Source organism: Taudactylus pleione, unplaced genomic scaffold, assembly GCF_031769625.1.
Source record: "Taudactylus pleione unplaced genomic scaffold, aTauple2 ptg000066l, whole genome shotgun sequence".
Lineage (NCBI taxonomy): Eukaryota > Metazoa > Chordata > Amphibia > Anura > Myobatrachidae > Taudactylus > Taudactylus pleione.
This window is the reverse complement of record NW_028284468.1, coordinates 28903801-28928011: the sequence shown is the minus strand read 5'-3', so window position 1 is coordinate 28928011 and position 24211 is coordinate 28903801. Positions and strand designations below refer to the sequence as shown.

The 24211-nt window shown below is 43.7% G+C and overlaps 1 protein-coding gene across 1 annotated transcript; it reads right to left on the bottom strand.

Moving 5' to 3' along the window:
• Nucleotides 1-367: 367 nt before the first annotated feature.
• Nucleotides 368-23992, bottom strand: HAPSTR1 (HUWE1 associated protein modifying stress responses). The gene is made up of 4 exons (XM_088466763.1): nucleotides 23506-23992; nucleotides 22777-22857; nucleotides 13465-13740; nucleotides 368-3216 (listed from the first exon to the last, which is right to left on the bottom strand). Exons 1-4 carry the CDS (start codon nucleotides 23699-23701, stop codon nucleotides 2978-2980), a joined length of 792 nt encoding a protein of 263 aa, XP_088322889.1. The 5' UTR covers nucleotides 23702-23992; the 3' UTR covers nucleotides 368-2977.
• Nucleotides 23993-24211: the final 219 nt, after the last annotated feature.

The following is a 24211-nucleotide window of genomic DNA, read 5'->3' as shown; positions in this document are numbered from 1 at the left end:
CACTCAAGTGCCCCATTTATGGATAGCACACATGGAATCATGTGAGCAAATCACAATTAAGTGTAAAAAACCTTTCAAATATTAAATGTTAATGTAATAATTTTAAGGGGATCAAGTTTTCAGCTATATAATAGGACTACAGGACAGCACTTGTGGGGATGCTATATGAGAATTTCCTCCTCATTATGAATACTGACTAACCCATGGCACATACTTTATTACAGCATATGATTTTGGATTTGACAAAGTAACGACAGGAAAACCACGTAAAACACTAGGCAGAAAAACTTTAGACATTAGTGTCTGTGTAAGAAATCATTTCAAATTAAAGACCATTCAAAATATTGCATAAAATGATCGGTAACAGTGATGTTAACATTCTGTTTTATTTTTAATTAAAGACAGGCTGCAGTAAAAACGGGATTAGTTACTTTAAAATGCTAAGAGAACCAGCCTTTTTTTTTACATTGCTCATGTACCATATTATGGACAGCTTTACTATATGTACCAGGCATATTCCTAGAAACTATTTCCCACTCTCATACGGAAACATTAATGGTTCCTTTGTCATCCTCTGAGACATGTTTAGACTATATATTGTAAGACTCAAATGTGGACCAACCTTGTACGAGATCTTGAAGCAGCAGAAAAGTGCAAATACAAAATGATAATCACAGACATATGAGCACAAATTATCTCTTTATACTCTCCTTTTGGCAGCTAAACTTGATAAATAAGTGAACACTTGTCACAAGATTATTACAACTCACCTATTACAACATTAGTTCCTTCAGATTAAGAGTAGACATGGCAAGTAAAGTGTCTAATATTTATAATCCATATAAAACAAAACACTGTAAGCTCCATTTAAAACAGCCTTGCCATAATGCACACTGGTGACACCGTGTGTGGCCACATGACCTCCAGGCAAAAACATTTGCGTATTGACGTCCAACTTGTTAGGAAGTATTTTTCATTGTTTGGTTACATACGCAACACACCATAGAAAAATAGGACATACGAGATGTTTCAGAAAAATGTGCTTCAAAAATGAAGGATGCTGCTCAGTTTCTTCCAAGAGCCATGATTGGTCCTAATGCAGTTGAACGCCACCAATAAATTTGAATATAAGTTTAAGCAGCATTAGACTTGCATGCAATTGTTACTAATGAAAACATATGCACATTAGCTCTTGAAATGTCACAGTACAGGTACACAAATAAGGCACTCCAGTTTTGTTTGATTTTGTTTTACCCCACTATCTTAGAACCCAAACCATTAGGCCATTTCACCACTATTTGCAGGAGTGCCTTTATTGCCATAAAAATGAAATTTCAGTTAACACAATGTCACGGATGAGTTCTGGTGACAAAACAAATGGAGTCTGAAAATAGCAGATTAAGGCCAAATGATTCCATATCATTGGTTACAAGATTCTAAATTTTAACATTCCCAGAAATACAAAAGTTAGAGATCAAAATATCAACAGGTTATACAAAGCTGGATATTTCTCAAGTGGCCAGGAATAAATTCAATGTCTGTTTAAACTGTGCACCAAATTATTATTAGAAACAAACAATTTCCAGTAGCCCTTTCCCTACTTGAGGCATACAATGAGCTACACCACAAATAATCACAGAATCTTCGCTCAGTGAAGAACGGATAGTTGCCACTGATCAGTAAACTTAAGAAGTAGCTAAAGGGTAAAATCTCTAAAGATCAAGATGTTTCAAATGGGTAATTATTTTTCTAAATGCTATTTGAAAGTTCTAACTGGAAAATCTTAAAAAAAAATATTGAACAAATAAATAACTTTAAAAATCGGTAAATCATTCCAATGAAAATGGACCAGATGACAAACTGTTTGCAGTCTAGGGCAAATAATGACTTCACAACAAGCACTTAAACTGTGTAATATGGCATGCCACAGAGGCGCAACTTTAGAATAAACACCAGTGTTAAGATTATAGTCATTTTATCCATCTTCCATACAGGAATAAATGAAGCACAATCTTATTGTGATGACTAAATTGTCCTTTTACATAGGTTTTAGAGAAGCCTGAATTGGGAGAGAAAAGCACTTCCAAAATAAAAATATATGGAATAAGGACTATACATGGTATTAAACTGCAAATAAATATATACTATGGAACTGAAAGGAGATACAATAAAAGTTACAGAAATTTCAAGGGGTAATTTAGAGTTTAGCGTGGCTTATACAGTTTACATTTACCTTACAAGGATACAACCAGCATGTAAATAAGTGCATACATGTGCTTAAACTGACAATTTAAAAGCCTATGGAGAGTCATTTGGGAGAAGTTTTCATATTGGTATTTCAGAGCACTAAAACATACAAAGTGAATCCAATAAAGATCCTTATATTAAGTCATTGTTAAGTATTAATCGCATGATCATCATAGCACCTTTGTAAAGAAATCACAAGAATCAATTTTGTAATAAAGAAAAAAAAAGAAAAATTGGGCATCTGCACACTAGTAACCAGGTGCATGAAAACAAAGATAGAAGCCTAGAGAATAAATGAGCGCCAAGTTGGGTTTTAGTTATATTCAAAATGGCAATATAGGTGAAGCAAATATAACTCTGCAGTGGGGAAAAAACAAAACAAGGGGGGGGTAAAAAAAACAAAAACAAAAAACCCACACACCTTTACCCATTTGCAAATACAAGTAAGGTCACTTTCACTTTTGCATTTAATGGATAGATGTTAACCTATGATGATCTTGCCAAATACTACACAATATCCGATGTCCTTTGCTAGGTGTACAGTTTAAAGAAAGTCATAATTAAAAGACGCATCTACTGTAATGCCTAGAACTTCCTTTAATAGCATATCAACGCAATCATTATTGAATTCGCTTGTCTTTAACAGTGAAGAGGAAAGATGGCCCTCATGGTTCCTTTCAGAAAGTACGTTGAGGATCAAGTGGATGTTTAATTTTTTTTTTTTGCAGATTTAGATCATTCGGTTGCGTTTGTGGGTTGGTGAGTCTGTAATGACATCGCCACACTGGGCTGAGGTACGCTTTCTAGTGCCACCATTGTCCAAGTGGAGTGCCATTTCTTCTGATATGAAAGTGTTCAAATCGACATCATGGAGTCCATTTCTCCTACGGCTAGAACTGGCACTAACATGAGTGGGTGAGCCCGGAGTACTTGAGCGGACACTTATACCAGCCATTGCTCCACTCAGACCTGCAAATAAAACAAGATTTGCTTATTGCAATGTACATCTGACAACCTAAATTCTGGATTGCTTAACTGCACAACCAGATTCTTCTACATAATCTTAATGAACTTCAAACCTCTAAAGCGCGGTGTATGGCCAGCTGCTGCTTTACAAGCATTCATGCCAAGAAGGAGGGCTTCCCAGCATTTTGAATGGTAGAAAGCAAAGATGTATTGCCATCTACAACACTAGTCACAGGAAAATCAATTAAATGTAATTTTCCCAAAATTACCCTGATCAACCATAATGCTCTCCATGTATGTGTTTGCCCCGAATACATAATCAAAGAACATCCCCTCTGGAATAACAGATTTTTAGTCGATTGAACTGACTCAGTTTCTGAGAAAATCCTTAATATGATGCGACCCAATTTAAAAACAAGCATTTATCACTTTTAAAGGACCCCACATCCAAATGCTATACTGCTTTCTAGAAGAGATTCAATTAGCACTGCATGGATGTAGATCCCTGGTTAAGTGCTCAGAGCTATTCTTTTACTCCAACAGTAAACCCACAACCAGCAGATTACTGCTCACACCCTCCTGAGGGTGCAGGCAGAAATCTGTTAACTAGTGCCTTGGGGCTTGTCGTGGGCTTGCCAAGTGCAGTAACTGCATCGTGCACGGTACTTAAACAAGGACATGCAGTTTATGGCGATTAAGCCTGAGGCATTAGTCACCGTTAAGTGCACCTCCCGGGTAAATGCCAGATGTGAAGCAGTTAATTCAATTAGCACCACAGAGCTACATCCCTGTGGTGCTAATTGAATCACCCCCTAAGAGTGATCCTTTTAATATACACAAACCTCACTACTCAGCGAAGTACACATTTCCCATAGTTAAATACAAAAGTGTGTATATATTACAAAACCACAAATAAAAACTCAGATACTACTTTGATAGACCATTCCATGTCTGTTTTCTGTTTTCACATAAAGACCATCATCACAAAGTTCTACACTTGATAAATGTACTGAGGTGGACATAACTTTACAGATTCCATACCCAAAATCTGATTCAAGGGCAACTAATCAAGTGCACTATGTGATAAAGATGAAGTCCTTCCACCTTTATACAAAAGGTCAGGGTTAAATAATAATTAGATATTATCCAACAGAAGTAACATTGGTCTACAATCTGGAAATGTGGCTACATAGGCCACTTCTAAACAATCTGCAGTCACTCATTCTACAATGAAAACGTTTAAAAAAAAATTGATGAAACTGAAAACAGTTCAGACTCCCCAAATGTAGGTGTCAGAGCAAATTCAGAGACCAGATAAGGAAAAAAAAAAAAAAAAGTTTCTTCTTTAGCTCACAAGATTCGATAAATCAAATTATAGAAATTGCAGAGAACTAGGTGACTTATGTGGAGAAGTTAATTTGAAAGAGCACATTTCTCTTGCATGTCTCAAAGCACAGAGCACCGTCAGAAAATGCTCCAGTAAATTTTGAAGAGATCGGTCAGCAGAAAAAAAAATGAATTACGGTAGACTTACCTTTATTCATTTTTTTTCTTTGAGGTCCATAGGCTCCACAGGGATAACCATGGGGTGTAGGTGGTTGGAGCTAACCGGGCACCAGTTAAAGCTTTAGCTCCCAGGATGCCCCGGTCCTCCTCCACTATACCCTGTCTCCAGCCAAAGACAGTTTTTGTGAACAAGCCCAAGGCAAGAGCAGGAGAGAGGAGAAGGAAGAACAGTACACAAGAAACACCCACAGAAGATGAGGGAATCAGTGACCAAGAGGGGAAAAAAAAAAAAAAATATTGAAGCCAGATGCATCAGGGTGGGCGTCCTGTGGATCCTATGGACTTCGAAGGGAAGAAAAAAAAAAAAAGTTAACAAAAAAGGTAAGTCTTCCATAACTCTTACTTTCTTCAGGGTCCATAGGGGGATCCACAGGGATAGCCATGGGGATGCCCTAAAGCAGTTTCCCCTAAGGGTGGGGACACTCCTGAGCAGTAAAGGTGTCAAAGGTGTAGAACCTGAGGAAGGTGTGGATGGAAGACCACATGGCAGCCCTGCACAATTGTTCAGCAGAAGCGCCATGTTGAACCGCCCACGAGGGTTCCACAGACTGAGTAAAATGTGCTGTAACAGTGTTTGGAACAGGAAGATTAGCTTGCGTGTAAGCTTGAGAGATTGTCACGCAGAGCCATCGAGCCAGGAGTCAGTCTGTTAGCTGGCCAGACTAGTTTGTAAAAGCCATACAACACAAAAAAGAATCAGATTTCCTAAAAGGAGTTTCTATGATCCACTTAGATCCAAAGAGCATGAACCACATCCAGGGAGGCTTTACTTGCAGAGAGGTCTGGGGACTGGAAGGCCGTAACCACAATCTCTTCATTCAAATGGAACCGGGATACCACTTTAGGGAGGTAACCAGCCCAGGTACGGAGGACAGCTCTGTCCGGATGAAAGATCAAAAAGGGGGAGCGACAGGAGTGTGCTCCCAAGTCAGAAACCCTGCGGGCAGAGGAGATAGCAAGGAGGAAGAGTGTCGTCATAGTCAGCCACTTAAGGTCCATTTGAACCTCTGGACTCAATAGAGGAGCCTGTAGAGCCCGGAGAACAAAGGACAAATCCCACAGGGCCACCGGAGGGACAAAAGGGAGGCTGAAAGTGGAAAATACCCTGAAGGAAGGCTCAAACATCAGGCAGGGGAGCGATCCTTCGCTGGAACCAGACTGACAGCGCAGAAACCTAAAAACCTTAGGGTCATGGCCTCTGGGGAGCACCATTGAAAGTAAGAGTGCCAAACTCATAGATGCGGGCTGAGGAAGGCTTACGTGCCCTGAGCATCATCTGGATCAGAGAGAAACCCTTGGCTCTTAAGAGGGATGACTCAAGAGCCACAACGTCAAAAGACAGACAAGGTAGGTCCGGCTACAGACAAGGGTCCTGCGCTAACAGATCCGGCCATAGAGGAAGTGGAAAAGGAGTGTCTATGGAGACACTTCGTAGGTCGGTAAACCAGTGGCGCCTGGGCCCGGCTGGAGCCATCAGTATGTCTGGTAGGCCCCATTGTCCGCCAGGAGTTGAAAGACATCCGGGTGGAGAGCCCACTCTGCGGCGTGTATGTCCGCTTCCCAGTTGAGGACTCCGGGGATGAACACTGCTGAGATATGAAGTTTGCCCCAGACCAGGATGTGTGCTACGCATGGCTGCCTGACTGAGTGCCTCCCTGATGGTTGAGGTAGGCTACTGCGGTCGCATTGTCGGAACTGGACTTGGACTGGCCTGTCTCTGATAAGGTCTCAATGCCAAAGTGAGCGCTCTGTACACTGCTTGAAGCTCCAGGATGTTTATGGGCAGGCGAATTTTGTGGGTTGTCTATCGTCCCTGAAAGATATGATGACCGGTCACCACGCCGCATCCGAGAAGGCTGGCATCCATAATGGAGGAGCTCCCAATCTGGAATCCAGAAGGTGCGACCCTTGTTCAGATGGGACGTCTGCAGCCATCATGAGAGGGAAAGCAGAATCTCCAGAGGGAGGAGGATAGTCTGGGACCGGATCAGATGATACTGCCCATTCTACCTGGAGAGAATCAGTTGTTTAAAGGGGCCTGGAGTGGAACTGGGCGTACTCCACCATATCAAAGGAGGATACTATGGACTCCAGAACCTGCATTGCTGAGTGAATGGATACCCTTTGAATGCATAGCAACTTGTGCAAGTGTAGTGCCGCACTGGCAGAAAGATACTTTGTGCTTGAGAATCCAGGATTGCACCCAAATGTACCATCCGCTGTGTCAGAAAGAGGGAGGACTTTCTCCAATTGTCAAGTCAGCAGTGTGCTTGCAGGAAGGCAATGGTCAGCTGGAGATGGAGTTGTAAAACAGCAGGTGAAGCTGCCAAAATTAAGAGGTCGTCTAGGTATGGCAGGATTCTGACTCCGACACCTGAGGTGGGCCGCCATAACTGCCATTATTTTGGTAAAGAACTGAGGAGCCATTGACAAACCAAAGGGCAGGGCCCAAAACTGGTAATGTTGCTGCAGGATAGCAAACCATAGGAACCGTTGATGGGTTGGAGTAACAGGTACATGCAGGTATGCATCCTGAATGTCCAGAGAAGCCATAAAATCCCCAGGTACTAATGCCAGGACGATCATAGTTTCCATGCGGGAGGGATTTTAGATTCAGAATAGGTCGATGAGACCTGTTTAGCTTCTGAACCAAAAAAAAAAGTGGAATGAAAACCAGTTCCTCGATGAGCCGAAGGAACTGGTATTATCACACCTGAACGCAGCAGGGAGTGAATGGCTTCTTGGAGGGCCAGGGTCTTGATGGGGTCTGATGAAGGACCTGTACAAAAATTTGCTGGGGAGGATGCCTCAGGAAGGTGAGGGCGTACCCATGCAAGACCACTACTCGGACTCAGGCGTCCGTTGTTTGACGCCAGGAGTCGGCAAACCGAAGTCTGCCTCCGACCCTGGGATCCCCCAGGATGAGGCCCCGCCCCATCAGGCAAAGGGTTTGTCGTCAGACTTGGAGGCTGTACGTCTGGCTGACCAAGGCTGCTTGGATCGAGGCTTGGTGGTCTTGTGTGAACTAGGCTGCCTGGAAAAGGACAGTCCTTTTGCTTTACCTTGGGGGCGAAAGGACCGAAAAGGAAGAGGAAGGTATATAGTCTTAGGGGAAGCTTCCGACTGCAAAAAAGCTAATTTTAACTGCCACAGTAGCCACGATTTTGTCTCCAGAGAAGGGTAGGGATTCGAGGGTCTACTTGGATTCCATGTCTGCTTTCCAGGATCGTAGCGAAAGAACCCAGGCGGGCAACTACAGTATCAGTGCAGTATCCAATGCAGCTTCTCCCAAATAAGAGGCCACTTCCCGGATATGGGAGATGTGGGCCAGTTACTCCCTGTTAGCGTGTGAAGGCAGGCTGTCTTCATGCGCATCCTTCGATAGCCTTAGCTACGCAGGCCACGGCTATAGCCGGCCGAGTAATAGCGCCAGAAAGCGAGTAAACTGACTTTACACACATTTCCAGTTTTCTATCCGTGGAGTCCAAGGGAGAATGCGGAAGGTATAGGCAGCATAGAGCTTCTGAGTAATGGTGCATACACACACAGTCAGATGTGTCATATGAACGATTCGCAAACGATTTTTGACTATTAAAATGAATGGAAATCATCCAAAACTGACTGCACATCGTTCATCGTTGCACACATCAAAATTTCCTTCAGATATGAACGATTTTTAAAATAGTTATCGTTCAGATCTCAAGAAAAATCTGACCGTGTGTATGCACCATAAGGCTGGGTACACACCTAAAGCTTTTCTGTCCAACCATCCAACTAAGTGATTGGTTGGAATGAAAATCTGGTAACATATGCAGTGTTCTCCCGAGACTGTTTTCTGCAGGCGCATCGCCCGGCAGAAACAGCCTGCTGCCCGGCATTTTTCCCCGCCGACCCCCGCTGTGGAACACTGGCCTCTGAAGTAACCGGAGGCTAAAGAAGCCTCCGATCGCTTCAGAGGCCAGCGTTCCCATTGATGCACTGCGCGGGTGACTTCATGACGTCACCCGCGACGTGAGGAGCCTGCCTCATGCGCCTGCTGGATCTAGTTAGATCCAGTCAGCATGAGGCAGCGGCGAGCGGCCAGCAAGTAAAGTTAAGTGCTGGGCTGGGGCCAGGACAGTCTGGGGGCACTGCATAAGGGGCCAGCCAGGGGGCACTACTTCAGCTAGGGTGAAATGCATAAGCGCAAATATAAATTACAGGGAGCAATGCATAAAAGTGAAAACTACAGGGGGTACTGTATAATGGGCACTTTTGACAGAGTCAGTGGGGAAGCAGCCAGAGACCTGTCAGGCTGGATTAGTAAGGGAGATACCCCTTTTCCAGGCGCGCGCATAATTGCAAAGGCCCCCCACCCGGCTACTTTTGGATGCCACCCGGCTGGAAATAAATTCTGGGGAGAACACTGCATATGGGAGTAAATGATTATCAGCAATTTGCTCCTAAATGCCAGAAAACAGATGACAATGGTCGTCAGACAAGTTTGTTAAATGTTTGTCCATTTTCCGGCGTTTGGGAGCAAATAGCCGATTATCATTTGCTTTCATACCTTACCAGATTTTCATTCCAACCAATCAACTAGTTGGATGGTTGGACAGAAAATCTTTACATGTGTGCCACGTGAGAATCAATGGTAGAGGGGATGATGGGGGGGGGGGGGATTAGGGGGGAGGGCGGGCGGGGTACTTCCCACTTCGTACACTCGCCAGGTGGGAGAGGGTTAAAAAAAAAAAAAAAAAAAACACGCTTGTCTTTCTTTATGGTTTGCCAGGAGTATTATTTGTCCATGCTTCCCCCATGAGCTGACCACCTTTTGACGTTTAAACACTGGGGTTTTAGGCTTAGGGGCCGGTTCAGAATCCTCTATGTTCAGGATCAATTTAACCACCCGCACTAGAGAAAGGACATACACTGTCGAATGACTGTCCTCCTCGCCCGAGGGGAGAGACATGTACATAATCTGCCTTCTCAGATGATGCGTCAGAAACCGAAAGTTCTGTGGACTGAGGATGATACAGGCCGCCTAACGGTCTGTCCGCCTGTAACATTTGCTGAAAGGCGGCAGACTTTTGAGCCATATTCTGAACCGAGTGGGTAAATACATCCATCCGGGGAGGATAAATCTGAAAGTGCTACTGGGCTCCTGCCGGCATCAAACTGTCTGTCTGGCTTGGGACGGGTGTATAGTGGAGGAGGACCAGGGCATCCTGGGAGCTAAAGTTTTAACTGTTTGGTGCTTGGTTAGCTCCAAACACCTACACCATCATGGTTATCCTTGTGGATCCTATGGACCCCGAAGAAGAAAAGTAAATTGTTAAACAGATTGTAATAAGAGCATGCAGCCAAACATGAAACACAAATCTTTCATGAACTGCAAACACAGAGCAGTGCGAATGGGCACTTACAGGAAAGTACAGAAAAGGAAGCTCAACTCAGGACAACTGTTTTATAGGTAATAAAGGATGCTTCATACAAGGCTGTAGTAAAAAGTTTTAAGCCACTGCTTTTAAAGTATAACTGTTTCTAATTGCTAGACATTTGGTAACTATGTGAAGATATTTGATAATTTAGCAATGTTCAACAGAATTCTGCTTCCCAGTTACATACATGGCAGCCTATGTGTATTATAACCACAAGTCAGACATATTAACATGAAACATGCAACACTCTAAAATGGTACAATAATTACAAATTATTGACATGCCAAAATCAAAGATTTTTCTCTTTCGATATTCACTGCGTGTACTGCTACTGGCATAAAGCTAGCAACAGATTACACGTTATCCGTACAAGCAGTGGCCAGTTGGAACTTTAATCACGTAATGGGGCCGATTCAGATTTGTACACAAATCCGATGGCTACATACAACTTCGATGTTCAGAGAGCTGTACTCTGCATGTACAGATCTCCTTCTGAAAGATTTCGCAGTGCCTGGATGCCACAGACCGATTGACAGGGTACAGCAGTTTGGGAGCTGAGACTGTCCTATTTTATGGGCATGCTGAAGCCAGTGGCTGCATCCTTGTATGCAGATTCACTGGCTTCAACTACGTGAAACCACCGTCCCATCCCGAATCTCAGCGATCGGTATGCCGGTACCGGAATCCTGACACCAGTCAGAATGGCGCAAGCATCCCGAAGGTAAGCAGTGGGGTTACTAGGGAGGACTAGGTTTAGGTTGGCAGGAAAGGAATTTAGAATACAGACTACACACACCTGTCAGTCATTATCCTAACTCTTTTGGGATTCTGTCTGCCGGGATCCTGAGCGCCGGCATCTTGCACCCAACCCAAATGACCGATGGTCATGCACAGTGATCCGATGCTGCATCTTCAGATGCAGCTGCGGATCACAATCTGACAGGGGAAGTTATTTACATAAGACGCCTCCTGCAGTATTAGCATAGAATTACATAGCTGCTGTTTACAGAGTCGCAGTGGCTGTGTATAAGCGTGCAACTCTGAATCAGGCCCAAGGTATGGCCAGCTTTACTTCAACTAGCGGCTGGTTGGAACATTAATCATGCAGATCATGGTAGCAAATGATTATTACACAAATTGTCATTCTAAGTCATTGGTTAATTTAAACATTTTCATTTCAGTGTAGTGGGAAAGTTGGAAGTTTTCCACAAAACTGATTTTGATCTCTGAAGTAGATAGGCAGTCACTGTTTATATCATAATCTTTTCAAAGTGTATGTACAGTAAGCTCTAACAGGACCTATATAAAAAAAGGTTCGCTCATTTGTCATTGAAGCCAGATTCACTATATAAAAAAAAAACACTGTAAAGAAAATAGGAACAATATTCACATATCTGACCTTAGGTTTTACAATAGAGACATGGCCAGGAAAGAACACATTGATAAGATTTGCTACTACACAGAAACAGAAGACCTGAAACTCTTGTCAATTACTATATGTGAACCTTAATTCACATATGTATCATTGTATGTGCACAACTATTTTGTTAGTCCTGTAATACTGTATGCAATATGCCAAATGTCAAGTCTATAGGTATGTCAGCATTTCCCAGTGAATAGATTAAAGCAACTCTCATGAAAATTGTCAAAATTGGGACTTGTCAGTGCCATTGTTCTGGGACAGTAAACCATACCCAACCCACAGCTTGTACACATTCGCTATAGTCATCAATATTAAAGGATGGCATAATTCGCAGTACTAAACATTTTGCTTTTGTAGGCATTCAAATGCTATCAACAAGTGTATATGGAATGCATTGCAAAGAAACTAATTTATAAAGAAAAAAATCAAATCAATATATCAAGAAATTAAACAATGTACATATCCAAAGATAACAGCTACCTATGAGTTTGGAGCAATAGAAGAATGAATTGGTATAGTTTTATAGTATCTAGCCTTTTTGGAGGACACACTTATGTATTATGAATAAGAATGGTATTTAAATAAAACATAAAACTTTAAATACATTCTGTGAAAGATGATGCATCCTGAAAATTACCATTGCGAATGTACATTGGGGACGATTCAATTCAACACGAAATGAATAGCGCCAGGAAGGAGCTTCCGGACCTAGTAAATTCAGCGCGCTGATGAGTGCGACTAAGTATTTCTTCTCGCATCCCTCCTGGGGTGCGAGCAGAAATCCAACAAAACTACAGACGTGATGCTGTTTTCTGCCCATAGCGCCGCGGGAACAGCATTGCGCCATGCAGTTTAGTCGGAGAATGACGGTGCTCACGATTAAACACCATGTTTAAGGTGCAAGGACCGGCATCCGCCGACAGAACAGCACCCTGAATTGAATAGCTCCGGGAGCTCCTTCCCGACACTATTCAATTCGCGTTGAATTGTGCCCATTGTTATTTGCTACACATGTGAAGGTATGAGACTATCTACACTAGCACCACGAAGTTTGCAGTGTGGTTCAACACGAGAAAGGACGAGCTGGTCCACCTTGCCTGTTCACACAATTGAGAGTTGATGTAACTTTATTCTCACAAGACAATATTGTTCAACATTATATTGGAGCACAATGTGCAAGAGGTCAGCAGGGGTTGACTAGACATACTTAACGAAGTTATGATATCCCAATTCTACGGGTAACTAGAACCACTTGTATTTATTCTAGTCCAGATAATTTTTTTAAGGAAAACTATTTTTCAAAGTTGACCCCAATAGGTACACATGGCAGGTATTTTTGGAGGGCTGGGTAGGAGGGGTGGTAAATAAGTCACTTACCAGGTGTTTTCAGCAGCTTATCAACAGATCACTTCTGCAAAATCACTTTTATTGATAGAGATACTGAAATTGCTAGGCACACACTCATAGGAAATAAATAGAAAATGAACAGCAACACATTCATATCAGTTCTGCCCACAGCAGCTTCAGATTGCCACTATACAGCAGCTCTGTGCACAGCACTAGTGCAGCAGGCACCTAAAGCTGCAGCAGGCAGGACATCATGTCCTTTGTCAGAACATAAAATAATTGACCATAAAAGGGGGGCACATCTCAATGTATGTTTCACCCAACATCACACTAAAATAATGATTTTAAGAAGGAAGTTTAAAATGAAAATAAAAATAAAGCGAAGACCTTGATATTGGTTAGAAAAGAGCACACTTATTTAAACAATAGTGTTAAGAATAGCATGTATCAATGATTTAGTTAGTAGAGGGATATTAACTTAAAGTTGAGCGTTACCATGTAGAGCTATCGCTTCTCGGAAGGGCTGCAAATCAGTCTCTACAGATGAGCCAGTTTCTGATGGAGAAGCTCGGTTGGGGGATACAACAGTTAGTCTTGGGGGTGCACGTGAGTTTCTTGGAGGGGGAATTTTGCCACATAGAAAGCTGATCAAATCCTCTCTGCGAATAGTTCTTCGACGCTTTTTTACCCAGGCCAAAACATCCTTATTGCGTCGCTGATAACCAATCTGTAGTCCTAGATCAAAGCTCCGCTGATGTGCATCCACACTTTCTGCAATGTAAAGGTAGAGCAAGTTATCATTAATTTTCACTAACATCTGTACATACTTTATGGGACAGATGCAATTAACCAGTTTCCAGCAGACAATGGACACTCAAGATATTAAGGTAGTAATAAAAACGTAATTTTTGTTTTCGTCCAATAGAGGCAAGAGGACACATAAGCAATGTTTTAACTATTGCAATAGAAATGTGCAGCTGAACCTTGCGACTAACTAAACTTGCCCATAATTTCACATGAACTTTGAAATGCATAAAGAAGGAAGAGGGCCCACATGGAGACAAGTTTCCATAATACGGCTTTGCTTCCACTTCACAAGAAAGACCATGCACCCAATTAAAATGCATCAGCCAAGGAAAGCTACCCAATTTCAATCAGCAGTTTACATTAAGTTTTTTTTTTCCCTGCCTGAACTTCTGTAGGCACTAACCTTCCCCAAACTTCCTGAAATCCATCTGTCCTATGCTTCATGTTAGTCATGCTCATCTTCAGTTATTTCAGGTCATGGCTGGTTGTTCCTTAACTTACTCAGTGTGTACCAGTGCATAGTTAGCATGCTCACCATTTCAGTCTTTGTGGTTGCAAAGCTTCCAGAAAAGACTGGGTCATTTCAAAAGATCACTTCTGTCGTGAAAGGTCATTCAGGAATGAAATGGCATGTTATATTAGAATAGCAAAAGCACATACATTAAGATTCCAAAACCTTTTCAATACGGCGATAGCTTGTCTGGAAGTGGTTCTCTTTAGGAAATTGTAATGGAGGTTACAAATTTTTAACTAAACCTGCCTGTTCTGTATTTTATAATCCTAGTCAACTTAATGGCTCAGTGCCTGGATAGGCTTGTCCCATGACTTTCAATTTCTGTAACATGACTCACCCTGCTATGTAAAAACAGTAGAGTCCAACTACTAAGAAAAACATTCAACAAGATTCAGACACCATTACTAAAATATCCACATCAAGTTGTCAAAGAATGCCGTGACATACTGTAGGACCAATTACAACAGAAACCTGTATGTTTTAGAAGTTCCTATGAAATGTTCTTCTAATATTTATATGTAGAAATACAAAATCAGAATCTTGTTCAACCTATTAAGACTTATTTTCAAAACATCTTCAGCAGAACACTCCTGTCTACTCCCAAGTTAATTGGCACACAACCTGTGCCCGGGTGAGGAGAGGTTAGAATGAATATTTATACATCCAGAATCTTTTCAGTGAAGCTTGGCTCAAAGATACAGGAGCCTGGAATGCCGAAAAGGCTCTTGCAAAATTACGAACACATCTGATGCATGAATAAGATGCTTAATTAGTATTTAACAATAAGTGTTACAGATGAATAAATCTTTGTCATGAGGAATTTCAAGATGCATCTTACCAAGAGTAAATACTGACTGTGCAACACATCACATTGTGATTTGATTCAAACATTGGACAAGCACTATTAACATGTATTTAATTCAATGGGGGAGGGTGGGGCAATTCAATTGAGTGCAATGAGAATAGTGGCGGGAAGGGGCTCCCAGAGCTATTCAATTGACCGCACTGTTAGCCCGACTAAGGGATTTCTTCTCGCACCCTCCTGACCAGTTTTTCAGTTAGCCTGGCGCTAACAGCCGTGTCCTCATACATCTAGACTCCTAGCACGTTAAACAGCCCTTCTAGTCGTGCCATGCAGTGGCATGACTCTGTAGGCAAGAGCATATATTCATGTGAGTTTTTACCTTCAAATGCATCTTATTTGCAAACAGCTTCTGCTGATAAAATGATAGGCGGCATGCCTATATTCTGTGTGCGACTGCGGGTGTATCTGCAAGCGAAACGCTACTCTACAGTGACACAGCCGCTTATACTGTAACCAAGGACTGCAATATACGCTCTATAGCGCATTTTTACACGCTACAGGCACATGGGGACAACATTTTAAGAACTAAGCGGGTCCTGCAGGACCCACTATGTGCAGCGCTGCAGCAGCCAATTGCCAGTGGCGTCTCCGCAACCAATAGCCACCACGGGCATCACCTCCTTGCCCCCTAGTTCCCTCCGCTCCAGCCCTCACCCAATCTCTAGCCACGGACATCGGCCGGCACACCACCCTGTCCTGGACCCGCCCACTCCACGGGAGCAGCAGCAGCAGCAAGGCAGCGCCTCTAGCCCCGCTCCCAGGCTGAACTCCGAGCAGGTGAGAGCTGGGAACAGAGCCCAGCATGGTGACCACAGAAAGTTCGGGCCACACAGTCCCGGGCCCACAGCAGCGGACTCAGAGCAGGTGAGAGCGGGGAGCAGAGCACAGCAAGGCGACCAGAGGAAGTCCGGGTAACACACCCCTGGGCCCACAACAGCAGCAGCACCACGCAATTCCCCACGCTGAGAAGATTGTTGAAGAGACCTATGGTAGGAAGCTCAGTAGCTGTTTGCACAGCACTCTTCTTTCTGCTTCAGTCACACAGTACTACTCTCTCCCCTTGCTCCCTCCCTTCCCCCAGCATTGCCTTGCCTTAGCCCCCTCCTTGCCCCCAGTACTGCCCTAGCTTCCATCTACCTTTGCCCACTCCATTCCCCCCAGTACAGCACCAGCTGCTTCCTATCACTGCTCCACAATTTTTTCTTCGCTTAGCGCGATCACTGTGTAACGTAACATTTTGCATGCAGATATATTCTGTGTGTGGTTGCATCCGCATGCGAAAGGCTACTCTACAGTGACGCAGCCGCTGATACTTTAACGTAACATTTCGCATGCAGATACACCCGCAGTCGCACACAAAACTTAGGCATGCTTAGCGTTCCCGCCGGTGAATAGACGGGCGCATTCACACGGGAGCTATTATTCCTTTCAGCAACGCTTGGGTGCTGCCCGGCGTGTCCTTAAGTGCCGGGCAAACCCCCAAGAGTGATGTAAAGGAGACGAGTCTTATAGAAACACCCCCTTTCCAATGGCCACGCCCCCTTTTCGGGAGCGGACGCTGACGTGCCCTTTCTAGCTTCGGCCCCCTGCCTACTGCCTGAGCTAGAGTGAACACTATATGCTGCATATCATTTTAATTGGCAGAAGCTGCTTGTGCGACCTATCTGCATCGCTGCGCAAATAAGACACATTTGAAGGTAAAATGTGGCACAAAAAGCTATCACAAGTAACACGGAGCCCCCCGCTTTGTGTAGCGCAGAGGATAGATGTATGTGGACACATCTGTACGTCAGAAAACGCAGGTTAGCATGCCTAAGCACCTGGCTTAAGGCGTGCTAACCGGCAAATGCTGACTGCGCCAGGGAAAAATTGAATAACTCCAGAAACTCCTTCCCAGCGCTATTCACATCGCGTTCAATTAAATTGTCCCCAATAATAGAATGCCAAAATTGGGCATGTGCTCTAATTTGTCCAAATATTTTTTTTAAACATTTGGTCAGCGATTTTAGGATTGTCTGTTTAGGTTTAAAGCACCATATGTGGCGACTGCATGTATAATGCACAGACATAATTTACTTGTTGTAAGGATAGCTAGGGTGGGTGGGAAAACAAAATAACCGCCACATAGCAGTACCTACAGTACACACCTTAAATAAAGAAACCTCCAATAACCTCTGCTAAGATTGTAAACAAAAAGGTTCACACAAATTTAAAAAAAAAAAAAAAAGAAAAATCAGCTTGCCTTATGCATTTAAATATAAAAGGAGTGTCCTCTAAATTGTCAGATAAAATAGGAAGTACAGAGTCTCAGAATTAGTTTTGAAACCATTGATAGTTAGTCCAGTCTGCACAAGACCCTAAAGATGGCCACACAGCTAAAGATTTTCTGTCCAAACAGCCAAGTAGTTGATTGGCTGGAATGAAAATCTGGTAACGTATGGGAGTAACTAATCAGCAATTTGCTCCTAAATGCCAGAAAACAGAGGAAAATGGTAGTTAAGAAAAGTTTGAACAAATTGTTTAGATCAAACCTTTAACAAACAGTTTTTGTCCATTTTTCGGCGTCTGGGAGCTAATTGCTGATTGTCATTTGCTTTCATACCTTACCAGGTTTTCATTCCAACCAATCAACTAGTTGGCTGGTTTGACAGATAATCTTTACATGTGTGGCCAGCTTAACACATCGGTCAGTTATTTAGACAACACCATCTGCTAACTAGCAAGCCATTAAGAGAAAGTACAAAACTGAATGGATGACAGCTGCAGCTCCATATGTAGAACGTAATACAACAATTAACAGTAAAAGAAAAAAAAATGACTTACTACATTAATACTACTCAAAGCAACCTTAAAAGCAAGATTTAAATGAGCTTTCAATAGATGTGTCCTTGTATAAACACATATATTCCTCCTTGCTTTAAAGTTAACCAGTAGTTATTTCCCTTTAAATTTGAAACCTAAACCATTTGAAAAAGTTGCATGTCAGCATAGAAACTAACAGCACAGCTGTCCTCTGAATCTTTACTGTTCGGTACTAAAAATATGCCCAATTGAAAATAACTTGTGATAAACCTAGTTAAAAAGGAAACCCTTTTTAAACTACTTAGGCCCGTATTCAATTTGGGAGCGAAAAGTCCGTGCTGGACTTCTCGCTCCACATCGGAGCTTTTCCTGGGATAAAGTATCGGGCGCATGCCTGCTTTATCCCCGTATTCAATTTAAAGTCAGCGAAAATGAGACCCGGCGAATTGGGATCTACGGAAAAAAAAAAAGGGAATTTTCGGGAAATAATTGTAGGACCCCCCCTAAAGATGTCCAGACATGGGGAATAACTATGGGTACACACGTTTTTGCCTGCAAAAGAAAGTCAGGTTTTTAAATAGCCGCGACAGGTGTTTTTCCCCCCCGACATTGAAGAAGTGACGCAGAAGAGCACTTATTTATTTCGTTTTTTTTCTTTAAGTGGTCCCATCAAATTTGGGGTACATGAAAATGGGTGCTAGCATATTTTTAATTCCCTAAAGTCATTTTTTTTTTTAAATTCTACAAAAATGCACCCGGCCACTAATAGCCTATTCTAGAAAACAACTGCGCATATTTGAAGAATACCACTGAAGCTATTTCCCTATTTTTAAACACTGTTTATACTTTTTTGCACCCCAAATTTTTATTTTATTTTTTACTTTTTTTGACAGTTTATTTTTAAATGACATTCCCAGGGGTGCAGGCTATTTTTTTTTTTTAAGCCTGCACCCCTAATTCTGCACTTTTTTTCGTCATGTAAAACATGGTGAAAAGTTATCCCCGTTTTTTTTCAAAGACTTTTCGAACCTGCGAAAAGTCTTCGAAATTTAATACGGGGATAATTGAAACATGCGAAAATGACGTCATCGGTGATAATTTATCACTGATTCCGATTTTTCGCATCCAAATTGAATAAACCCCTAATTACTTTTCTTTTTACTAAAAAAAACAAAATAAGATTAGGATTTGAGTTTTATTCTCATCTTCCTATTTCAGTTCATTTGGAGAAGATCTAGGGCCTGATTCAGAACCGCTCGTTCTGAATCAGGGCAGGGAATATTGATAAAAAAAATTTTCTTCAGGCCGCTTGCTAAGTGGTGGTTTGCGAGCGGCCTGGAGATGGTCACGATTATTGCGGCCATCGGGCTTGCGGAGAGACCCTGTGGTAGGGTCTCAGCTGTCGCAAGCCCGAGTGGACTTCCTGCTCTAATAGAGCAGGAAGTACACTACTGACATCACTAGTGATGTCAGTATGGCCGCCCACAAACGCCAGGCGTACCTTTGGGAACACCTGCGTTTGCTCAACCACCCCCCCCTACAAAACGGGGCAAGCTGTCAAACAACATCGACAGCCGCCCTGTCTTGTAGTGAGCCAGGAGCGACTGAGCTTCAGGCGCTCGCTGGGGCTCGCGCACGCCGACGCAGCACATGTGCTGGAGGCAAACATCGACCCGCTTGCGAGCAGGTCTTAAAGGTGCCCACACACATAGCGACATTTTACACGATTTGGCCGATTTCGACGAATCGGGTAAAAAAAGAACAAATCGTGAGTTTATACTCACGAGCACGATGCCGATGCGCATCCCCGCTCTTCGTACATCGCATCTTCTGATCTGCCGTGCTGTAGGGCAGATTAGCCAATCTGGGATACAATGCATTGGCTGCAAGATGGATCTTTAGTCAGATTGGACATTTTTAACTCCAAATCGTGATCACGACGGCAAGGGAGCTCATGTGAAAGTTCATGAGGAAATTGGCCATAAAATCGTATCGTGAGGACATCGGTATGTGTGTGGGCACCTTTAATCAGGAACCTAGTACCAAGTTGGACACAGTTGGTGCAGTCAGGTTGTCCAGCCCAATAAACTACTATAACAAACCTAGCCCTACTGCACTTTTCCATGGTCAGTCAATACTACTGAAATAGGCATTCATCTATTTTCATAATACTGCAGAAAAGCAGAGCTCCCTAAGCAGTGGCACTATAAATATTAGTCCATATAACTAAAGGAAAGCTCTTCACACTCAGAAGCATTAGAATGCAGATCAGGAATTCCCTACGCAGAGGGGGCCCAAAACAACATATAAGGGGTAAGCCCTGACAGTAAAACAGTTACATCCAGATAGCAGATACAATAATCTTACTATGCAAGGGCGACATGGCAGGCTCTCCACATTCAAAACCCTTAAAAGTCCTTCATATCCTTCCCTTTCTAGAGAAGACCATATATTGGTAGCGTTCCCGCTAGGCTGTTTTAGCGGGGCGCGGCGCCCTGCCCTCTTTCTGGAAGGCAAAAAGCGCCCTGCCCTCCAGAAGGAGGGCAAAAAGCACCCTTCCTTAACATCCTGCAGGAACTGTCTTCACCTGCGGGTCGCAGTGTCCCGCGGGTGAAGAAATGTGCGGTGACCCGGTCACCGCCGGAGAATAGATATGTCGTACAATGCAGACACTCTTCCTCTTCCCAAAGCATGCACAACCTGACAATCTCATCAGATTGGCCTGCATGTTGAGGCGATGACAAATGCCAACAACCAGCGGGAGCGCACGCATCGCTTGCCGTTGCCGGCATAATTACTGTAATATTAATGAGCGATTAAACGATAATGATGTTGTAATTCTTCAAATCACACATTTTTCTCGTGGTGTCGATACGCGCCATAAGACTACCATAACTGGCAGATAAATGAGCAGCCCAACGTTTCAATTGAATCTGCCCATTAATGTACTTTGTGGCATTTACACATAGGGATCAATTCTGGATTTTTGTATGCAGCCCAGGGCTGAGGCCAAAAATCTAAGGGAACGATTCAATTCTTTTATCGGTCGCCTTAATAAAAATGGGTGCCAGACAGAGCAATTAAATTGTTGCCTGTTCAGGCATGCATAGCAGTCGACAGACATTTCTGCTCACCACCTCCTAAGGTGGCAAGCAGAAATGTGCTAAAAGTCGACATTTTCCCAATGCAGTACTTTAGATAGGTTTAGCCACTTTGCGCAGCTAAAACCAGTGCCGTCGGGCATGCTCACGTACCCGAACGGAGCAACAATTGAATTGGTCCGTCGGGCGCCCAATAAGATAGTCCACTTAGGGTCCGGAATTAGAATAAGCATGTCATGTAGCTGCATTTACTCGAGGCAGTAAGTAGCACCTAATAGAATTGCAGAAAGCAGAAAAAATAAATAAAAATTTACAATCAATGACGGGCACCCCGAAATTGCTCCACATCCATAGGGATCTTTCCAGCCCTGACATTTCATTCTAAGCACAAGTTATGTACACTGCAAATAGCGAAAAAAAACAAAACTGATCCATATTTGTTTCTGGACCAACAACGTAAAACATTTTCAAAATACATATGGGTACTTGCCTTTTATTCATTTCAGCCAACATTTGTTGTGTGTCAAGAGCACTAATTAGTTCTCCCAACCGTTTCAAGCCTTTGTATGTAGTAACCAGTACATTTTCAGCACTCTAATGCTGTAGCACAATTAGCCATCCAAGGCGCACTAGGGACATGGGGGTAATTTAGCCACTCCCTGAACAGCAGGTGTCTCTAACAAACACCTGCCATTCCAATCTTTCAGCGTGAGAGGGATTAGTCTATTGTATGTGTATGCACACTCCAGAGCGATAGATAGTTGTCTACCCAGCAAAAACAACAATGAAATCAAAGTGTAACAAAAATATAACTATATATAGTAAAATAATCGAAACACTATCTGGGTATTTGCTAACATAGAAGTACAAGTTTCATTACAAATTAGAAAGCAGCATCATTAATTTTCATGGTCCCCACAACAGACCACTAAACTGTTAAATGCTGAATATATGACCTAGTAAATTAATACTAACTGCACATTGCAGTCATAAGAACCGCCCCACTGACAGCTTGTATCTACAAGTTGCAGCCAAGTGATACAATGTATACCAAGTGACACAAATGTGTACAATAAATGACAAGCCAATGCACTAATAAATGTGAACAGCTCCCCATAAGAACAAACAAGCAGGGTCACTACAGAACTGCTCCCACGCACAAATACACATTATAAAAAGCTGGGCCCCTATAGAATAATAAATTAGACACATACAAAATACATGTAGATGTGCCCCTATAGAACAGCTCCCACAAATACCAGTTATATATTATAAAGCTAAGCCCCTATAGAACAGCTTCCTCTCTATATATGTGTGTACACACACACACTACATGTAGCTGTGCCCCTATAGAACAGCTCCCAAATAAATACAAGTTATATATTATAAAGCTGTCCCAGTATAGATCAGCTTCCTCTCTCTATACATATATGTATACACACACACAATACATGTAGCTGTGCCCCTATAGAACAGCTCCCAAATAAATACAAGATATATTATGAAGCTGTCCCCCTATAGAACAGCTCTCTATGTATATACACACACACACACAATACATGTAGCTGTGCCCCTATAGAACTCCCAAATAAAAACAAGTTATATATTATGAAGCTGTCCCCCTATAGAACAGCTCTCTATGTATATACACACACAATACATGTAGCTGTGCCCCTATAGAACAACTCTCACATATGATAAGATACATGAATCAGTACCTCTATATATATTGGTGACAGCTGTTGCAGCGTTTTGGAAGGGGACCCACAGTGACAGTCCCTGCTGCTGACACACACGATCTGCAAGAGAAACCAGAATGAGCCACATGTAAACACAAACAGCTATAGTCTATGCACCGCGGCCATGTTTAGCTTCGCCATTTTGATAATCCGGGTCATTCCTTTTTTGGCTCCTGTAAGAGGGCGAATACCCGGAGTCGCGGGGCCGGGCTAGGTAGACACGGCAGTAGCCGGGGCCGATCGGTCAGCAGGGAAGGGTGTGATAAAGGCCGGTTACAGGCAGGGGGAAGGACGGGGCCGCGTTACTCACAATAGAGAGGTGTAACGCCATTTTGTGTGAGGGAACAGCCCCGTACCCGATCGCTGCAGCGGGGAGTGAGGATGGCAGCGGGTGAGGGACGACTGGGCAGGGAGTGAGCAGGGGGGGTAGCCCAGCTGTCAACCGCCCGGAGCCATGCACGCAGCAGGGACCCGCCCCTCACACAGGCTGAGGGTGACACACAGCACAATAGGGCGTTAGAGGGAGGCGCTGCGGGGAACGCTCCGGTATAGCGCTGTTTATTCGCTGGGTGTATCGCCCTCCGCCATTTTGTTTTCCCCGTCTGTGTTGCTGGGTGAGGTGGGGGCTGCGGATCTCCGTGTTCCAGCCTCCGAGGAGCCCTCCCAGGGCTCGGCCTCGCCCTGTTACCCACAGCCCCCGCTACTGACCTTTGTAAAGCTGAGCCACGGCAGTCGCCGAGTTCTGGAAGAGGTGCCAGAGTTTCTGCTGACTCTGCTCGGCCTCCTCCTCGGCCGGCTCCTCCTGCTCGGCCTCGGCCAGGCACTGACGCTCCCACTTGGTGAACCAATGCTCGGGTCCGTGCTCCTGGATCTCCGCCTCGCCCTCCTCTTTCTTGTCCTCCATTCTCCCCCCGAGATCCTTCTCGCTGTATTTCCCTCCTCCCCCCCGTGCACTCGGCGTGGCCCCCTCCGCTGATCTGTGCTGCCGGGCGGGGGGCAGCGAGGGCGCTGAGTGCTTCCCCTTCAGCACGCTCTATAAAGAGTCCGTGTCAGGCGCGATAGGAGCAGCAGCCCGGCCGGTTACCTCACCCCCATAGCGCCTCCGTGCTGACTCCAAACAAACTGAACCTATGACGCTGCTGACCTGACACTAAGTGTTAGCTCAGGAAACCCTGCTAGCGCGATAGCCCAGCCCACAGTCGCCTTCGCCGGCTGCTACTGGCTAATGTGTCGCTTTGAACTCCAACCGTATATTTTCATAGGACAACATTGTTCTACGTCACAATAGGCGGTGCGTATCAAGCTTGGTTGCTTAGCAGGCAGGCAGTTGGCACTGCGCATGTGCGGGTTGTGGGGTGTTATGATGGCAACAGCAGTCACACACTCACTGATGCTATGTGCTGTTCTTTCTTTT

Bases quoted from the DNA above. Each gene is read 5' to 3' on its own strand.
- HAPSTR1 (XM_088466763.1), bottom strand. From the start codon at position 23,701: ATGGAGGACAAGAAAGAGGAGGGCGAGGCGGAGATCCAGGAGCACGGA. The intron at 22,858-23,505 runs GTCAGTAGCGGG...TTTCTCTTGCAG, and splicing joins CGTGGCTCAGCTTTACAAAG to ATCGTGTGTGTCAGCAGCAG. The intron at 3,217-13,464 runs GTAACGCTCAAC...TTTTATTTGCAG, and splicing joins AGAAGCGATAGCTCTACATG to GTCTGAGTGGAGCAATGGCT.